Source organism: Podarcis muralis, chromosome 11 (genome assembly GCF_964188315.1).
Source record: "Podarcis muralis chromosome 11, rPodMur119.hap1.1, whole genome shotgun sequence".
Lineage (NCBI taxonomy): Eukaryota > Metazoa > Chordata > Lepidosauria > Squamata > Lacertidae > Podarcis > Podarcis muralis.
The window spans coordinates 36,972,270-36,991,835 of record NC_135665.1 but is presented as its reverse complement, the minus strand read 5'-3'; the positions used below and the strand labels follow the sequence as shown (position 1 = coordinate 36,991,835).

Below are 19,566 nucleotides of genomic sequence, written 5' to 3'. Positions count from 1 at the left end.
TATTGATCAAAGCAGTTGTGTAATAATAATACAGACAACTCTTTAGAAAGGTTTTACTGCCTCTTTTTCCATTGCTCCATCCATTCTGGCTTTCCCACCAACACCACCTTCCTTCTGTCCCCTCCTGAAATTAAGCTGAGGAGTGCATAAAATTGAACTAAGAACCACAGGCTTCCCATCCCTGCTCTAGTTAGTGAGAACAAACCCTGGTCAAACCATGGTTTCCAATCCTGGTCTGTATAATAAATTACAGTTTAAACAAACCCAAGTTCCCAGAGTTTGAACACTATGGGAAACTGGGTTTAGCTTAAATTGGGAGCAGAAACTCCCAGTCTCCACTTCTGGTACCTAAAAGAAGAGTAGAAACAAGATGAGAGTGCAGAATCTCAAGCCTTTCCATGGTGGTGTTTCTGGATGTTGTTGGATTCCAACTCCCATCAGGCTAATGGGAACTGTAGTACAGCAACATTTGGTTGTCATCACATTGGCTGCCCCATATTGTACGAAGAAACCATGGTTTCCCCTTACATCTGAACTAGGCCTGTACATTTAACAATTGTATGCCAACCTCAGTCACAATACCCTTCACTTGTCACTAGCATGATAGAAAGAACTATTTTGACAGGAGAAAGAAGAAGAAAAACTACCATAATGGAAATCTTTATCTTCTAAAACCAGGGAGGTTATTTTCCTGCCACAGTTAGAATATCCACTCCAAATTCTGCCAGCTGAAAGGATAGAAAAGTGCTGTGATATTTATGTCAGAACGTGAAAACTATTTCAAAGCTACTTCAGAAACACGTGCGCCAATATGCATGAAAAGTGCTACTGCTACACCGGCTCAAATGAGATAGTAGCATTCAGTGGCTTAAAGCCTCTGTCAAGCAGGGAACATAATTTCTGCTTCATTCACACTGCTTCTCAGTAAGACCTTCCTGAAAACAAAAGGACCTTTTAGGGCAGAAGACTAACACATTGGAACTTACATAAAGAGGTACTTCAGTGCAGCTCAGTTCCATCGTTGCAGCATCTACAAATAGAGGAAACCAAAGTAATTATCACACACTTTAATTCAAGGCATTGACACTATTCTGTGCATTGTTCTGAATCCAACGCTCAGCCTATCACCATGGCATCTGAATTGCTTTCCAAGCAAGCAATTTCCGAGTATCTGTAAAAGCCGCTCCTCCTTGTGCATTTCTCCATAGCCAAGGGAACAGGGCAGGTACAAAAGCAGAATTACAGGGGGAAAGTCATACCAATTTCAAAAACAAGTGGTTAAATTTAAATGCATTTGCAGAGCATCAATATATCTCTGCTTCAGTTTCCATGAAATTATTCACTATAAACCTGTACCTTGGCTTATTTCAGCTCTGTATATTGTTATCTGTACTTTAGAATCATAGAATTGTAGCATGGGAAGGGACCCTGAGGATCATCTAGTCCAACCCCAGCAATGCAGGAATATGCAGCTGTCACATATGGGGATCGGACCTGCAGCACCACGCTCTAACCAAGTGAGCAAATAGGATACTTTCAGCAAATGTGGTGAAAAATCCAGGGATCGATATTATTTTGCTCTTTTTTTTCTTTATCACAGGTGAAAAGTATGCTCAATCAGTATAAAATTCTTCAGTTAATAATGCCAAACATTTTTCACGTGTCTTAATTATCCATTGGTGTTCATTCACATAAATTATGTTGCATTTTTAAAAAGAGGGATTGACCATATTTTTGATAGGGGTGCTTGCTTTTATTAATAGATTAAGCGAACATATTTTGAGTAAACAATTACTCTGAAGTTACAGTTTAAAATAAGTTGAGGGAAGTCGGCAGTTCTTCAGCAATTATCGCAACATACTCTGTCATTTTGTCTGCTGCCTCACCCATCATTTTGCACAAACTCTTATACTGCCCCCAGCAAGCTTTACACTTCAAACAGCAAAGCAGGGTGGATGTTTGCAAGTAGGAATGGTTGAATCTGCCACTTCTTCATTTTTCTCCATATTTCCACATCTGTTTGTGATTTTTTTAAGTCCTCCTGAAAATTCATCAGCACTGTAGTGTGAATTTCTCCTAATATAACCACCATTGTGTGCGATTTTGTCTAATATACACATATTTGCAAAACAATTTCCCCTAAAATGATGCTGTTTTGTATGCTAACCAGTAACATACCTATATTAAGCGCACACTAATCTAGTATATCCAGTTTTGTAAGCATTACTCAGCAGGAAAACTGCATTGCAAAATTCAAATAAGGATTTAATTTCGAAAGATTCGCATATTGTTTTGGAAAGTTCACATTAGGTAGGCGCACTTTTCTCCCTTATCCCTACTTGTAAGTAATTCTACTCACAGTTTGGCTGAAGTAGGACCCTCCTGCTTCAAATAACAAGCTGCGTAGAGTCTTTTCCTCCTGTTGATCTGCAAAGCAGATCCCCATACAATTGATTGCATTCAAGGAAGGGGGTCTGTTTCTTTAGACTCTTTCCCAAGAGATATATTGGACTAGACCACACGTTTCTTGCTTGACAGGATCAGCTTACAGAAAACCTCTTTCATTGGAGGTTTTAAAGCAGATGTTGCAAGGCCGTCTGTCAGGGATGCTTCAGTTGTGATTCCTACATTGCAGGCAGTTGGACTCGATGACACCTGGAGTCCCTTCCAGTGATACAATTCTATGATTCTAAGATTCCCAGCCTGCCATGCTACTCTATTCCAGCAGCTAATCTACTTACAACCTGTACAGTCATACCTCATGTTACGTCCGCTTTATGTTACGTTTTTTCAGGTTACGTCCCACAGTGACCCGGAAGTACCGGAAAGGGTTACTTCCAGGTTTCGCCGCTCGCGCATGCGCAGAAGGGCAAAAATGACATCACGCGCATGCGCAGAAGCAGCAAATTGCAAACCGCACATGCGCCGCTGCAGGTTGTGTTCTTTTCATGTTGCGAACAGGCCTCCAGAACGGATCCCGTTCGCAACCAGAGGTACCACTGTACTTACAAGTTGTCGTGTCCCACAAGCTGAGCATTTACTCATGAGTAATTTCTGAGCTGCAAATGTTCAGAAAGCAATGGAAAGCAATCTGCAGCTCCTCACCTAATGGCAAGGAGTAGCATTTCCAGGATGTGTAGACCTGTTGACTGCAATACTGAGTTTTCAACTGAGTAACTCAATCTTCCCATTCGGCAAAAATATAAACAGTTATAAGACGTTGAACAGTTTGCCTTCCTTCTCTCATCACAGCCACAGTGGGCAGCCTCAAAAATATTTTATTTGAAATCAGTTCAGGTTGGGTGTGGAAACAAAATTTGGAATGATTTATCGTTTAGCTGATAAATGTACTAAGCAAAACACTCTCACCAAAAGGAACAAAAATTGGACCTGAAACAAAAAGTCTGCCCCAAAGGAGGTCACCTTCATTCAGAAATGGATTTGTTAGTCAAGTTGAACATTTTCCAAAATAAATATGCTTCTGTTTTGCACAGTCTATTATTTCATACCATGTGGTATCAATGAGTCAGAAACTGTTTAAACATTTCTTCTCTTGTGGATGCAAATCTACCTGTGCCGTTTCCACTGCAACAAAACAAAACCGATTCCTTGTTTCTATGACTAATTCCTTGTTTCTGTAAGGCAGTATTCACTAAACTGTTGCCCTCCAGATTTTTATTTTTTTACTACAACTGCCATCAGCCCCAGCTAGAACGCTACAAAGGGCTAATAAGGACTGATTCACACATTACATTACTTATGTACACAGAAGTAAGCTCCACATAGGGTGGAGGAAGCCCAAAGCAAACTTTCTTTTCACCATGAGGGCATTGTCAAGCTAGCAAACAGAAGTAGCAGCTGCCCAATTAACAAAGTTGCAGCAAACAGACCACGAATGCTGTGCAGAACTCAAAGTCGCAGAACAAAGGGTGGTATTCAGTAAAGTCCTACTTAAAGTAGACCCACTGACATTAATGAACCTAGCGTTGTCATCATGTGCATTAACTTCATTGGGTCTACTCTGTATAGCTCTACCATTAAATATCACCCAAGCATGCGCCATGCCTCTGCTTTGATCACCTCCAGATATATTGAGTGCAGGGTTCCCTATTATTATGGTAGCCTCTTATAAACATTGCCCAAAAGAGAAGTGCCTCACCAAAAAAAGGAGAAAAGAGGGTGCATATTTGCATAAATTTTGCATGTGCTGCTTTATAGGTGTAGATGAATATTTTTTAAAAATTACTATAATTTAAATAGAAATACAATGCCATTTCACCACAGCTGAGGATTTTTTAAAAAGAAAAATTCAGACTGCTGCAGAAATGTAAGGTAAAGGTAAAGGGACCCCTGACCATTAGATCCAGTTGTGACCGACTCTGGGGTTGCGACGCTCATCTCGCTTTATTGGCCGAGGGAGCCGGCGTACAGCTTCCAGGTCATGTGGCCAGCATGACTAAACCGCTTCTGGCAAACCAGAATTTTAAGATTGAAACCAAATTTAAGATTGGAAAAGATGAGAAGTGGAGAGAACTGAAATTAACACAGATTCTTCCATCCCTAGTCCCAATACAGCAGCTGAACACTAGTTGACTCTCAATGGCTCTCCATGGTAACAGGCAGAGGTCTTTCACCATCACCTGCTAACCTGAACTCTTTAACTGGAGAAGGCAGGGATTGAACCCTGGGCCTTTTGTGTTCTCAGCATGCACTCCACCACTAAGCCATGGCCCCTTCCCAGAGGAGATGGTTTTAGGATTGCAGCCTTAAGCCATTCGACCCGACTCTGCTCTTTAAGATATGCAACCAGGGACGCTTTAAAATTATTGACAGCCACAGTGCTGCTTTGCCCAAACAAGTCCCAGACACAACAACAACTTTGCACATCACCCTATGTTTGTGATATTCAGAGTAGATCCACTGGAATTAATGGACCATTAATTTCAATGGCCTGCTCTGAATATAGCTAGAGTTAGTTATCACCCATATCCTGGCAATGGAACAGACATGTGATAGCTGTTCTTACATTACACTCGCCTGCATCTCAAGCAGCATTAAGCCTCACACCAAGCACTCTCAGGAACATATTATGTCTTCCCCGCAAAAGGACAGCAACCATTGTTTAAAAACATGCTCATTATTTCTTTTAAGCAAGCACCAGTAGAGTCACACATTAATAATGGTATTTCCTGAAAGGGACGTGCAACAGGACGCATAATTGATCCTCTTTGGCTTCCTGCTCTTGTGTAAGATCTTACTAACATCTGAAGAAAAACAGCAGTGTTGGTCTATATGCTGTTTCGGGGACATTTACAGCAGCTGGGGGGGTGGGAATTGCATGTGCTGCCTCAGAGATGAAATGAAGATACTCTAAAGAAACAGCTCCAAGACCAGGGGTCTGCAACCTTTAAGACAAAAAGAGCCACTTGGACCCGTTTCCGAAGGGGGGAAAAACTGGGAGCCGCAAAACCATTGCGACATTTAAAGCATGCACGCCGCTGCCCTCTGATCTGACAGCGGGCGGGAAGGTGACGTCGGGACGGTGCGTGACTAACGCACGCACCGCCCCCATGCGACGTCACAGCCAGTACAGCGCCCGCCACAGTGGGGAGTGTCGGGGCGCACAACGCGCCTCCTCCCCTCGCTAGTATCCACCCCGGAGCCGCGGCAAAGGTGTAAAAGAGCCACATGCGGCTCCGGAGCCGCGGGTTGCAGACCCCTGTCCAAGACTGTGAAAAAAGATCAGGCTACAGATCCCTCAGACCACACAATTTCCCCCTGTGGAACATATGATGGAGAAACTCATGAAACAGATGAAGTGGGAAGGACAGGGCAGATACAATGGGGGTCAATCATCCTCTAGGCAACATTAGAATGGGCCTTTTCTGCAGTGGCTCCCCATTTGTGGAATGCTCTCCCTAGGATGTTTCGGCTGGCACCTTCATTACACACCTTAAGGCACCGGGCAAAAACATTCCTCTTCAGTCAGGCCATTGGATGGTTGCCCTCCAATGCCCTTTTAAATGTGTTATGGGAGGGGGATTATTGGTTTGCTTTTGTTCTTATTTTTATGCAGTTTGTGTTTTCTATGTTGTAATGTTATGTTGTGAACTGCCCCGAGATTTATGGATGAAGGATGGTAAACAAATTTAATAAATAAAAAATTACAATAAAAATAAATAAAATCGCAGCTGAAAGGATTGTTGGCCACCTCTGGGGATCTACTCTCCCTCCTCTCACCTGCATCATCCTTTATTGCCGTTCAGGCTTCTTGAAACCATGAAACCACAGCTTGTATGGAGCAATTTAGCTGCCATAATTGCCTGCCTTTTAGGTTGAAAGCAGCCCCTTTTCCGTTAAAGCTAAGTTGTGGCAGGCCTGACCAGGGCCAGATCAAGCCATTTTTGCCACCTGAGGCAAGGCAGAACCTGCCAATGCTACACCACACAGCACTGCTGGTTGCTACTTACTGCACCACAGACAAGCCACCCCGGGTCTCACAAGCTGCCACCAACAAGGGAATTCCAGAAGCACAGCAGTGGCTGGCAATAAGGCTGGGGTCTGGGCAAACTGTCACCTGGGCAAACTGTCACCAAACTGCCACCTGAGACAAGTGGCTCAGGGTGACTTATGTTATGGCCAGCTGCGGGCTGAGAAACTGCTCAGCAGAAGACCAGTTTGGGGCTTGCTCTCAGGATGAAGGATTTTCAAGTTTTCTAGAAGCACTGCGTATCAGGAAAGTTCCCCACTGCCAGAGCCCCAAGAAAGGGTACGTTTTGCCTGGAAGTGTCAAACAAAGCACATTGTGATGAGATACTAAATGAGAACAAATTTTTAACGGAAAGAATGAGTTACAAGATTATTTTAGTTTGCGCACCATTAAAGAAATCAGATTAAGCAAAGTACACAACAGGGAGGAATACTTGGCTAAGTGATCACATGTACAGATTAACTTTATTTATCCTTCCTTCTTCCCCCTAAGAAACATTTATGCTGCTATTGTTTGGAACTGCACAACACCCGCCGCCACCTGCCAGCTGCTTTGTAAACCGAAAGGGAAAAGAAAACAGATATTTAAACACAACATCCCAGCGATGGCAAAATAACTTCAGAAGAGGGATACATGGAGTCTGGCCTCCTCTCCACATCCTGCCCATTTGGCCACATAAGAAAAATGGCATTTGAAAATATATAAAAATAAAACACCTGTATTTCAAAAATTTCTAGAGGTAAGAAAAATGGAAGAGTAACTGAGTGGCTCTGTGGGTTAAACCACAGAGCCTAGGACTTGCCAATCAGAAGGTCGGTGGTTCGAAACCCCCCCGACAGGGTGAGCTCCTGTTGCTCGGTCTCTGCTCCTGCCAACCTAGCAATTCAAAAGCACGTCAAAGTGCAAGTAGATAAATAGGTACCGCTCCGGCAGGAAGGTAAACGGCGTTTCCGTGCTCTGCTCTGGTTCCCCAGAAGCGGCTTAGTCAGGCTGGCCACGAGACCCGGAAGCTGTACGCCGGCTCCCTCAGCCAGAAAAGCAAGATGAGCGCCGCAACCCCAGAGTCGGCCATGACTGGACCTAATAGTCAGGGGTCCCTTTACCTTTATCTTTAACTGAGCTCCAAACTGCACCTCTGCCTTCTGAATTTTCACCAGGCATTGCCCACATGCATCCAACCCTTATCATCACAGGGTGTAACTGAACATTACAAAGGGCATGGGTTTACCATCAAATATGGCAGCCCCAGGCTGAATTCCATCTGCCGTGCAATTACATCAGAGCATGGAGTCAACTGTACTAGACAAGTGGGAGGAGGCAGCCCCATGCCCCTTGTAGCATTTACTTCCACCTTATGAAGGAGCTTGCTTTTTAACCAAAAATGTTCAAAAAAAATTGCTCAACTTTAGAAATAAAGGATTGCTTCTGGGAATTAGAACCAAATTTGCTTAGCTATAGGTAGGAGTCCTATTCCTCACCACCACACCCAATTGGTGAATCAGCAATAGCTTCTTAACCAAGGGTGTGGCATTTCATAAGCTCACAGGCTGCCACTAATAATAAAGATTCTGTAATCAGAACTTGACAGTCGCATTAGCAATATGTAAAAGCGGAAAGGGTTCTGGGGCATTCTCCCATGGCCACATTAGCAGGGGAGGAACCTGGCAGGAACATTTTTATCAGCTAAGAGTTAAGCAGAAGCACTCCAACAGACACATCTTACCCTTTCTTTCTTTCTTTTCCGGTGTTTCACGTATTGTCATTAATGAAAACACAATACAAACACACAACACAAACACAATAAAAGCACATCAGAGTTCACCACAATGTTGAAAACAAGTAAAAGAGGGGGGGATCTAAAGTTAAAGATCAGTTCCTAAAAATTTTAATAAGAGCTGTCCAAAATTACAAAGCTGCTAAGCACCAAACTACCCATGACCTGTGATTACACTCCTATTTTTCAATGCTTAGCAGCAGCTGCAATTACCTGGGAAAACTGACTTGGAGATGTGGCCTTAACAAGGCAAGACTTAGGGGCAGGAATCCAGAACCCCTCACTCAGCAGAACAGGGGGGTCCCCAAATGAACCAAGACTGGCTTGCCACATTGTGAAATAATGTATGTTACCATCTAAAGAGCACCCCAGTCTATTAAGCCCATAGTCTATAATGACCCAACTGCACCATGGCTGCGGGTGAGGAGGGCAGGGTTAACCCTTTTCTCCTGCACCTTTCTCCCCAATTTTGAGGCTACTAATACCCTCACTGAAGGGGAGGAACAAGCAGGTGTATCAACTGGGAAAATAGCATAGAGGTGAGGGCTAAACACCTCTCCAGGTTCTACTGCTTTGAGGCCGTCCACCTGCTTGCTTTGTAGCTTTAAAAAAATGTTAGGAAATCATGGCTATCCCACATCACGTGTTGCTGTCGGTAAGAAATCATCCAATAAATGCTACAATTCTATGCACGCCAAAACACATGTGTGGATTTACTTTCATATTATGAATATACCATTCTAATGTACTCCATTGCTGTCTCTAGGGTGATGGAAAGAGTTGTTTCAAGGACTCCCTGTGCTGGCAGTCTATACAGCAAATGTTTTGCTGACCTGACTCTATGAGTGGTTTCATATGGGAGATTTAAATGGTCTTTGAACATCTCGTGTGGTATCTATATGGGTGTCTGGTGGTTGTTAATGCAGTAGAGGTATCCTTTGCAATGCACAGATCAGCGTATTAGCACTGCCCACTTTCACTGGAGGGATGTGGGTGGTGCTGTGGGTTAAACCACAGAGCCTAGGACTTGCCGATCAGAAGGTCGGTGGTTCGAATCCCCGCGATGGGGTAAGCTCCCGTTGCTCGGTCCCTGCTCCTGCCAACCTAGCAGTTCGAAAGCACATCAAAGGTGCAAGTTTTCCGGCGGGAAGGTAAATGGCGTTTCCGTGTGCTGCTCTGGTTTGCCAGAAGCGGCTTAGTCATTCTGGCCACATGACCCGGAAGCTGTACGCCGGCTCCCTCGGCCAATAAAGCGAGATGAGCGCCACGACCCCAGAGTCGGCCACGACTGGACCTAATGGTCAGGGGTCCCTTTACCTACTTTCACTGGACCCCCCATAGCATCCTATTTCCCCCCTTCCCTGCGTCTCCAATAATATAAGGGGGTTCATGTTTCCATTCAAAGCTCTATCTTTTTCCACACTTCCTTCTTCTAGGTCAAAAAGTGATCCTCGGTGTGAGCCTGCCAAGCCACTTGTTACACACATTGCTTCCTTTTCAAATCCTGCTACTTCAACCCTTCTTTTAACAGCAACAACAGAAGCATCACACATAAAAGCATCTTAAGTTATTCCCATTTCTGTCTCCCGGGGGGTGGGCCAGTGGGGACAAGCCTTTCAAAGAGGAAACAGTTTTGCACCCTGGATACTAGAAATAACGATCAGCAAATCAGTCTGGGAAGTCTAGTCTGCTCAAAGGAACAAGCAAGCCAGAAATTTAAATCTTGCAAACAAGCCAAACAACACAGAAAAAGCACACCAGGTAGACTGGGGGCTGAGGGTTGTGTTCTACAACTCTCTAACTATGATAGCTTCCTCATTTACATTTCCCCCTTTAACTGTGGGAACTGAACTTGTTGGTTCAGTAGCAATAATTCTCATTTACAGTTTAATGTGCTGTAACATAATCCTACGTTCCAACTAGCAACGCTTAGCAAACGTGTGCCAAGAGAATTTGCATAGCATTTAATTAATGGACCAGCAAATCTATAGACATTATGCAATCATTTTGATGTGGCTGACTCCTAAAGAAGCACGCATCTTTATTCTGTTACTCGATTTGCGTCATCTCAGCGCCACGTCTTACAGTGAGCTTTTATACTTGGGTAACAGCAGGCATGCCTAAAGTCCGTTTCGTGGGCCCAATTCGTCCTGCCGGTCGATTCAATCCGGCCCCCGTGGCAGTATATGTCCTGGGGTAAAATCCTTTAAAACGCTCAACAACTTGGGGCTAAAATTATATAAAAAAAGCTCAGTAACTGGTCGGCCCTTACGCATGTTCACTTCATCAAATCTGGCCCTCTTTGAGAGAAGTTTGGGCACCTGTGGGTAACAGCAAGTGACCTCTGCTGGGCAGTGTTTATGGAGGTCCTGGACTGCCCAGATGACAAGGCACACAAGCCTCTGGGCCTCACTGATGTGACCCAAAGGAAAAGCAATATATTTAGCATCTGCATGGTTGCAGGAGTCATAGAAGATACCTTCCAACTGCAAACTCTATAAAAAACAAACAAACCCATATACATTTGCATCAGTACTGCAGGGCACATCCCATGTCTATAAATTCCCCCAAGGTTTTCATGGTATACAAGAGCTCCTAGTGGAAACTTCTATCTGCTGTTTTTATCTGTGGGTTTCGCTGCTTTATCTTGCTTTGATAGCACTGCATTTACTGCGTCACAGCACTGCATAATGCTTTAATTATTATTAGCCTCCTTGAGGTCATTTTACAGTGAAAGGCGGGGGGGGGGACATATTGATGAAAAAGTCAATAAAATTAAGAGCATTTCCCTTTTCAAACTGTACACGTGTGATTGCTAATAACTTACACAAACTTGAAAGGGGAAAGCCGCAAGCACACATGTCCTGGAATTCAGTCTCTACAGCAGGACACAGAATGCATCACCTTCAACGGATGGGTGCAAACTCTGCAGAAATGCAACATGTACAGTGGGTGGTTATTTTATATCGGGGGTAGGGAACCTATGTCCCTCCAGATGCTGCCAGACTACAACTCCCATCATGCCTGACCATTGGCAATGGTGGCTGTTGATGGAGGGAGTTGGGTATGCGGCATTTCTGGGCATGGCACTGGGGGGGCGGGGGCTTCCTGACTAGAATATGGTAATCTCAAAGCAGTGGCTCATACAGAGATACAATAGGTTGCCTACCCTGGAGGTAGGTTAGTCTGCTGCTTCTCTACATCAGGTACAACTGAACCATTCAATTCAGAGCTGAAACAGAAGGACCCAACCCATAGCAAATGCTGATTGGCAGGAGGCAACCACAGAGCAGTCATTCTTACAGTGTTAGAAACTCAGATATATAAGCTATGGGTCAAATGGCTCCTTATACCAAGGATACAGTCACCAAAATGGAATGTCTAGTTGTCATTTTTTGGGTAAGACAGCTCTAAAGTTTTGTTTTTCAAATGATGGGCTGGCTGTGATTGATTCTCAGTTAAACATCTGGCTAGTTCAGATGACAACCTTGAGCTCGCTTAAGAACTTAAAAGAACTTTGAGAACTTAAAAGAAGAAAAGTCACTTGATTAAAGGACAGTCCACATATATATTAGTCTACGTCTACCTCTTTTTCTGCACAGAAAAAGCATTTCGGTGCCTGAAATTCATTCCGAGCATTCAAATGAAATATAACAACTAGAATTCTACAGGATGTGTTGCTAGTGTGTGAAAACAGTCAAGATCCAACAATCCCCAGGCATGCACCTCCAGATGGTGACCCATCCTGGCACCCAGGCATCTTCACTTAGTTGCCTGCGGTCGATAGACAGGTGCAAAAGGCGCCTGGCTAATTTCGAACACTGGTCACTCATACAGAAATGCAACAGACCTCCTCCTCCTCCTCAATGAGCAGTGGGGGGGGGAGATACTTCTGCTATGTCTTTGCACTGAGAGCCACTGGATGACTCAACTGGCCCTGCAAAAGGAACAGAATGACCTATCCACAATGCTGACAGGAATCTGGAAACACGGAGCAATGGATCCAAACTACAAGAAAGAAGATTCCACCTAAACATTAGGAAGAACTTCCTGACAGTAAGAGCTGTTTGCCAGTGGAATTTGCTGCCAAGGAATGTGGTGGAGTCTCCTTCTTTGGAGGTCTTTAAGCAGAGGCTTGACAACCATATGTCAGGAGTGCTCTGATGGTCTTTCCTGCTTGGCAGGGGGTTGGACTCGATGGCCCTTGTGGTCTCTTCCAACTCTATGATTCTATGATTCTATGATTCTAGGTGGAGAGAAAGCAGCCACTCAAACATGCAGAGATGAAACGAGCAGCCTTCTCCTTGCAAGCTCCTTTAATAATTTAATTTGTTTATTTCTCACGCAACGCCAGTTTGGAGAATGACTGACATGTCGGGCTTGAGGTCATGTTGAGTGTGCTAGAGCTTGACAGGTATCACCCTTTCTGAGTCCGTGGTCAGAAGCAACCAGAAAGGGTGGCGATTGTGCTAGGTGGAAATCAGTATGCAAAATAAAATTTTAAAAAAATTGAAACAACAACCCTTAGTTTGGCCAGCAACCTAGACTGCAAGATACTTGACAGGCGAGAACTCCACCCAAAGTAAGGAGGCCTAACAGTATATGCCTTTGAGGGACGGAGGTAGGCAAGGAGATAAGGGCATGGGATGGCCGAGCCCTGAACCTCCAACAAAGGTGACACCAGAGGAGGCTCCTTAGGGCTGCAAGTTCATTTTGGTCAATTGCAAAATCTGTTTGCATTTCAACTTGTTGCACTGTAACTTGTTCAAAGCCTCTTCAACACCTCTTTGGGAAGGTAGTGTGGTGTTCTTAGCATAGGCATTTTGAGACGCCAGCTGCATTGTGCAGATACCACAGGTGAGCCATGCATGAAATTCACTGTGAAATCAAGTTTGACATGCTACGTATTGCACCAGTGCAGACAAGTCCCGAGTCAGAAGAGCTAGGTTATACAGTATAGTACAAGACTGAGACCAGCTAGCAGATGTGGCCGTACTGGACCTGGAAAATAGGTGCTGCAAAGACATATGCATCTATGTATCCCTTTGAGTCACACAGAACTCTTAATCAGGCAGAAGGAAAAAGCAAGTGTTCACAGGCACACTGGCCCAAGCACCAGCACGACTATTACATGCACCTTGCCTAATCTGCCTTAGAGTAGGTCAAAGGTAGGGGATCTGTAACCCAGCCAGCCTGGCCAATGGTCAAGGATTATGGGAGTTGTAGTCCAACTACATCTGAAAGGCCACAAAATCCCCATCCCTAGACTAAGCAGTTGAGTTTCTCCTGTATCCACAAAATAAGATAAAGCAATATGTTATTTTACTAAACGAAATTCACTCTGTTGCGTAGATGTGTGCATGCAAGCCTTCAAATTACACAGAACATTTCATTAGACATAATGGGAAAGTAGCTAATCCTTTTGGAGAAGAGTTGGGCAAACTTCAGGCTTCTCAGAGCTTTGTTTGTGTTTAACTTCAACCCCAAGAGCCACCAGCCAGAATCCTATGCAAGAGACACACAGAATTAAATAACACCTCTGAGCAAATGCTAAGCCTAGAAAGGTGTTTTAGTACTTGTTTTGAACAGAGCCGACTGTCCTTACACACACAAATCCACACCTGCTTGGCTTTCCTCATTTCAGCAGCCTAATTTAGGTGAGGAAAGTTGCTTTTCTTGTTGCTATTGTTAATTGTTACTGGGAATCAGAAACCCTCCCCAGTCTACAGCAGATCACCAGGCAGATCCCAATCTACCGTCTGCCCGCCCCTGTTTCAGAGTATATACACCTGGCAAACTTGGCTGCAAACCCAAAATGCCACCACCGCACTGAAAACTTCAGCTAATCTTTTCGAAGAGAGTCCTTTTTCTCCCTGGCACCCCACACACTGACCTGGCAAGGTTGTACCACCGTTTTACGTGACAGGCAGATATCCCAGAGGCGAGCCTTTCCCCCATCACGCCTTGCCGCAGAAAGAAGCTACATCGGTTGGATTTCTGCCTCTCACTGTCAACAAAGGCAGATAAGCTTTTGCCAGGGGAAGGGAAGGGAAGGGAGGGCGGGCGGAGAGGTACCAAACCACCAAAACACTGCCTGGGCATAGCAAAAAAAAAAGCTGCGCCTGCTGAATTGCTGCTTCTCACACTCATTAAAGCCAAAAGCGCCATAGGAAAGAGAGAGATGGAAGACACCTGCTGAGAAAAACAGCAGAAAGCCAGTTACAGATGGGTAGCCGTGTTGGTCTGCCATAGTCAAAACAAAAAAAATTCCTTCCAGTAGCACCTTAAAGACCAACTAAGTTAGTTCTTGGTATGAGCTTTCTGAAGAAAGAAGGTATCTGAAGAAGTCTGAAGAAAAAGGTATCTGAAGAAGTGTGCATGCACACGAAAGCTCATACCAAGAACTAACTTAGTTGGTCTTTAAGGTGCTACTGGAAAGCAGAAAGCCAGACTTTGGAAAAGTCTCTTCTCCTCCAGCCCCGCCAGAAAGCGGAGTCCCAACTCCCGGTGTGGGCATTACCTGTTGCTGGCTCCCCAGAGGAGTCCCGGAGGGGCCCTTGGAGCGCAGCCGGGGGCCGAAGAAGCGCTCCGGCGCCACCTCCGAACTGGCGCGCCCTCGAGGGGTTCTGCCTGCCCGGCACCGTCGCCGGCTGCTGCTGCTGCAGCTGCTGCTGATCCCGAGGAGGCTCCCGAGGGGCGGAGCCGGGCGCCGCCTGCCCGCCCATCCTGCCCTCACTCCCTTCCTCCCCGTCCGACTTGTTGCTGCCGAGCGCCGGCAGGACCGCCCCAAGCGGCCAGGGAGCGGCTGGGCTTCTCGGCTCCCCAGAGCGCGTGTGAAAACTCTCCCGGGCAGCTGACGGGAGCCGGGCAGCGACCTCTTGCGGGCCGCCTTGCGCCAAGCAACGGCTGCATCCGAGCGACGTAAAAGCTCTGAAAGGTGCCGGGACAAGCTGAGGCAAAATGTGGAGTCGCCTCTGCTGCCAAGATGGTGGCTTGGGAGGGAGAAGCTTTCAGGCCAAGTGTACTTAGTGCCCGTGGATTAGGACCACGCCTAGAGTCAGCCCATTCACCCCTCTACCTCCGTAATGTCGGCTCTGACTGGCAGTGGCTCCAGGATTATCAGACAGGCGTGTTTTCCCCCCACTCCCAGCTCTGTCTGGCGATGCTGGGACTCGAACCTGGGCCCTTCCGCATGCACAGCCCTTCTTCCCTTTCTGGAAGCCTTAGATAAAAAAGATGCAAGTTTCTGGCCATTTTCTGGAAGCAGGGCTGGCTTGGCTCAAGAAAGAGGCAGTGCAGTGCAGTGGTTAGCGTGTCAGACTAACCACAGACTGGGAGTCCAGAGTTCATTGCCTCTCAACCTAATCTTCCCTCACAGGGTTGTTGTGAGGATGCAAGGGGGGAAGGGAACCATGTACACCACCTTGAGATATAAATGTGATTAAATTTGTTGCTGCCAGTTTAAACTTGCTTCCAATTCTTGCATTGAAGCGCCCTTGGGGGCAGCAGGTGGTTTATGAGATACAGGGCAAAAGCTTAAGGCCAGCCCAGGCTGGACTTCATGAGATGGTCAAGGATAGTCCAAAGAGAACCTGGAGGATTCTGCTGCAGTCATCCGATTGTTCATGTTATTTGTGAAGAGACACAGCAAAAGAGTATTTGCGCACCATTGAGGGTAGAGATTAAATGACTGGGGAATGGGAGACTACTGTGCTCATGCACTTATCTGCCTCACAGGGAGGAAGAGGGAGGGGGGATACAAGTGCAAGACGTCCCATAATAAAGTTGGGGCTTCCCTGCTTTGATTACAGACATCCATGGGACTCACAACTTGGAAAGTATTAGGATTGTTCCACTGGATTGCATAGCATTGCTGCTAGCATGTAATTGCAGCCATGGAGCACTGCCACAAAGAAGCACAAGGGACACTGATGCAGCTGTGGAAGCATTTATGGAGAAAGGGGAATTACCCTACACTATGCACTCAAAGTTAATATGGCTTAAATTATGATCAAATAATTGATATGGGCATGGATCCTCACATTATGACCCAATCAACCAGTCTCTTTATTATGGTCAATGACCAGTATTCACACATTATTTAAAGCACAAAAGAACCACCCAAACCCATTTGTGTGTTCAAAGGCCCTTTCCACAGTTGAAAGTAACCACTTATTTCTTTTGGCCACTGTTACAGCTAATCAAACAGGTTGGGCTGGTTTATGAAGCATTACCAAAAAAAGAAGTAGTGAATAACATTTAATCAAATGATGGTTTAACAAACAAATGACTACATGAAGCACAAGCAACAATAGCTCTATCATATCTCTCTGTTTGCTTTACAAATAAACAAAAACAGTATCTTGTCTACTGTTAAGAGTTCAGCATTCTTGACTATATACACCAAAGTTCTGCACCATAAATCAGTATTAAAGGTAAAGGTACCCCTGCCCGTATGGGCCAGTCTTGCCAGACTCTAGGGTTATGCGCTCATCTCACTCTATAGGCCGGGAGCCAGTGCTGTCCGCAGACACTTCCAGGTCACGTGGCCAGCGTGACATTGCTGCTCTGGCAAGGGAGGGAGAAGCTTTCAGGCCAAGTGTACTTAGTGCCCGTGGATTAGGACCACGCCTAGAGTCAGCCCATTCACCCCTCTACCTCCGTAGTGCTGGCTCTGACTGGCAGTTTTCCCCCCACTCCCAGCCCTGTCTGGCGATGCTGGGACTCGAACCTGGGCCCTTCCGCATGCACAGCCCTTCTTCCCTTTCTGGAAGCCTTAGATAAAAAAGATGCAAGTTTCTGGCCATTTTCTGGAAGCAGGGCTGGCTTGGCTCAAGAAAGAGGCAGTGCAGTGCAGTGGTTAGCGTGTCAGACTAACCACAGACTGGGAGTCCAGAGTTCAAATCCACCCTGGGTGACCTTGGGCCGCTCACTGCCTCTCAACCTAATCTTCCCTCACAGGGTTTAGTCATTCCATTTACAATTAATTTACTTTTCTCCTTCCTACTCCATCTCACTTTATCTTTATTAAATCTCACTCCTGTTTATCTATACTTCTGATTTCTATGAAACATTTCTGAAGCCATTTGGATAAGACTGAATTTCTATCACAAAAGACTTAGCATTCTAATAAAGGATCCCATCAGATATATAAGCATCCCTTTCAAGTAGCAGGCTATTCATGTATCTTAGGGGGTCAATCAAGCAATCTGTTAGTGTGGTTAGGACAGGGATGGTGAACCTGTGGCCCTCTGAGGTTACTGAACTCCAGCTCCCATCAGCCCCAGATAGCATGGCCAATGATCAGGAATGTTGGGAGCTGTGGCCCCGAAACATTTGGAGAGTCAAAGTTTCCCCATTCCTAAGCTGGGACTTTGAAAATCAAAGGAGTGAAACAACATGCATCTCTATATAAATTACTGGAAACAGACATGCCACTTGAAGTAATGCAACTTTTTTTTATTTTTAAAAGGCTGCACTTTTCTCTAAAAACGTATGTAGTAGATAAAATTGGTGACGGTTGTGGTTCAAAAAAACCAGGCCATTATAGTTTATTATCTTTAAATAACTATGCAAATTATGGATCTTCATGACAGGTATCTTTTCAGACAGTGAAAGCAGTATAAGGCAAATGTATGACTTTAACAAGGACCCCTAGTGATTGTTGGAAAGTAAGGTTATCTTCACATTCCTCCCCACCCACCACCCATCTGTTTAAGCAGTACATGGGAACCAAAATGGCCTGTTTGCAATTGTGCTCTTAACTCTCCACCCCCACCAACTAAAATTGGCCCCCATTGGAGGGCCATAAAGCTTTGGTGGTCAATTCATCTGACGATTGCACTAATGAAAGCTTACAGGCCTCCAGAAAAAAATGATACTTTCGCAAAATAAAACATCATGTTTTTAAGCAAGTTTCTCTGCAAGAAAACCTCAAATTAAGCTTTAAGATTGTTTGTGTGATTTGTAACTGTTGTTAAGCCATAGTACTGGAACAGCTAGGCCTGGTGAACTCGCAACCAGCACGCTGAGTCCATACACAAGCTTTCCCAGTGACCCGGGAAGCATCTTGGATTTCCTTCTCTCACTGAAACTGCTTGGGTTGTATTTCACGACCATCTCTCTGCGTTACTGCACAATGGAGTGGGGGGGGGCGGGCGGAGAGAACAGACTACACCACCCCTAACGAAACCAGTCACCCGATCTTTCTCCACGTTTCACTGCAAAGTCATAATTTTTAGAAGCAGTTTGAAGGTTTCCTATGACAAGAATATAACGTCTTTGTGACCCAGGACTTGAGATTCATCTGGAGGCCACCTGATCTCATAGTTGAGCTAAGAATAACTCACCTTGAAACAGGCAATTAGGCTATGTGTTAACTATATCAGGTTACTGGCACTAGAAGGCAAGGTTTCAGACTTACCTGTGAGCATTCTGTTTCTGCAGAGGTGGCATGAGCACCTACAAAAAAGGGAAGCTCTCATCTCAGGCTTCAGCACAAGCAAGGATGGTAGCAAACACATACAAGCTCCATTAGCAAAGAAGATACCACTAAGTTACAGCCCTTCAGTAAAACTACAGATAAGCAACAGACCACAGCACAATGGACAGCAAGAGCTACTTCCAGAAGCTCTATTCACATAGATTTTCTAAACAGATGTATAGGTTCACATTTAGTTCTCATCAGCCCTGCCTTCTAGGGAGGAAATCCAGATACAGTGGTAGCTCAGTTAAAGAACAGTCCTGTTTACGAACTATTCGGTTTACGAACTCTGCAAAACCAGAAGTAGTGTCCCAGTTTGAGAACTTTACCTCGGTCTACGAACGGAATCCGAATGGTCGAAGGGCACCGGTGATGGGAGGCCTCATTAGGGAAAGCGTGCCTCAGTTTAAGAATGGCATTGGTTTAAGAACGGACTTCCGAAACGGATTAAGGATACAAATGAAGATTTTCCTTATGGCTTGCAGTTCTAGTTTGAGCAAGGTCTTTTTCAAGGCATCCAACAGCTGGAAAAAATCTTCCATATATAAAAAGCATGTTTTGCTTTTAGTTTGCTAACATATAACTTGCTAACAGCAGGTGGTACTGTGGTCTAAACCACTGAGCCTCTTGGGCTAGCCTTGTAATCCATGTGACGGGGTGAGTTCCCTTGGCTTTGTCCTTAGCAGTTTGAAAGCATACCAGAGTGAGTAGATAAATTGGTACCGCTGAGGTGGGAAGATAAACGGCATCTCTGTGTGCTGCTCTGGTTCGCCAGAAGCAGCTTAGTCATGCTGGCCACATGACCCGGAAGTGCACTCT

The 19,566-nt window shown here is 45.1% G+C and overlaps 1 protein-coding gene across 7 annotated transcripts in view; it reads right to left on the bottom strand.

Annotated features, from left to right (window-relative positions):
- The window catches only part of ARHGEF28 (Rho guanine nucleotide exchange factor 28), a 135,218-nt gene extending 120,278 nt beyond the window's left edge, over positions 1–14,940 (bottom strand). For all 7 annotated transcript variants that reach the window (XM_028748496.2, XM_028748499.2, XM_028748500.2 and 4 more), the window contains exons 1-2: positions 14,785–14,940; positions 987–1,030 (exon numbers count right to left, since the gene is read on the bottom strand). In XM_028748496.2, coding sequence (XP_028604329.2) covers positions 987–1,019 — 33 coding nt within the window. In that variant the 5' untranslated portion in view covers positions 1,020–1,030; positions 14,785–14,940. The remainder of the gene's footprint in view (positions 1–986; positions 1,031–14,784) is intronic.
- Positions 14,941–19,566: the final 4,626 nt, after the last annotated feature.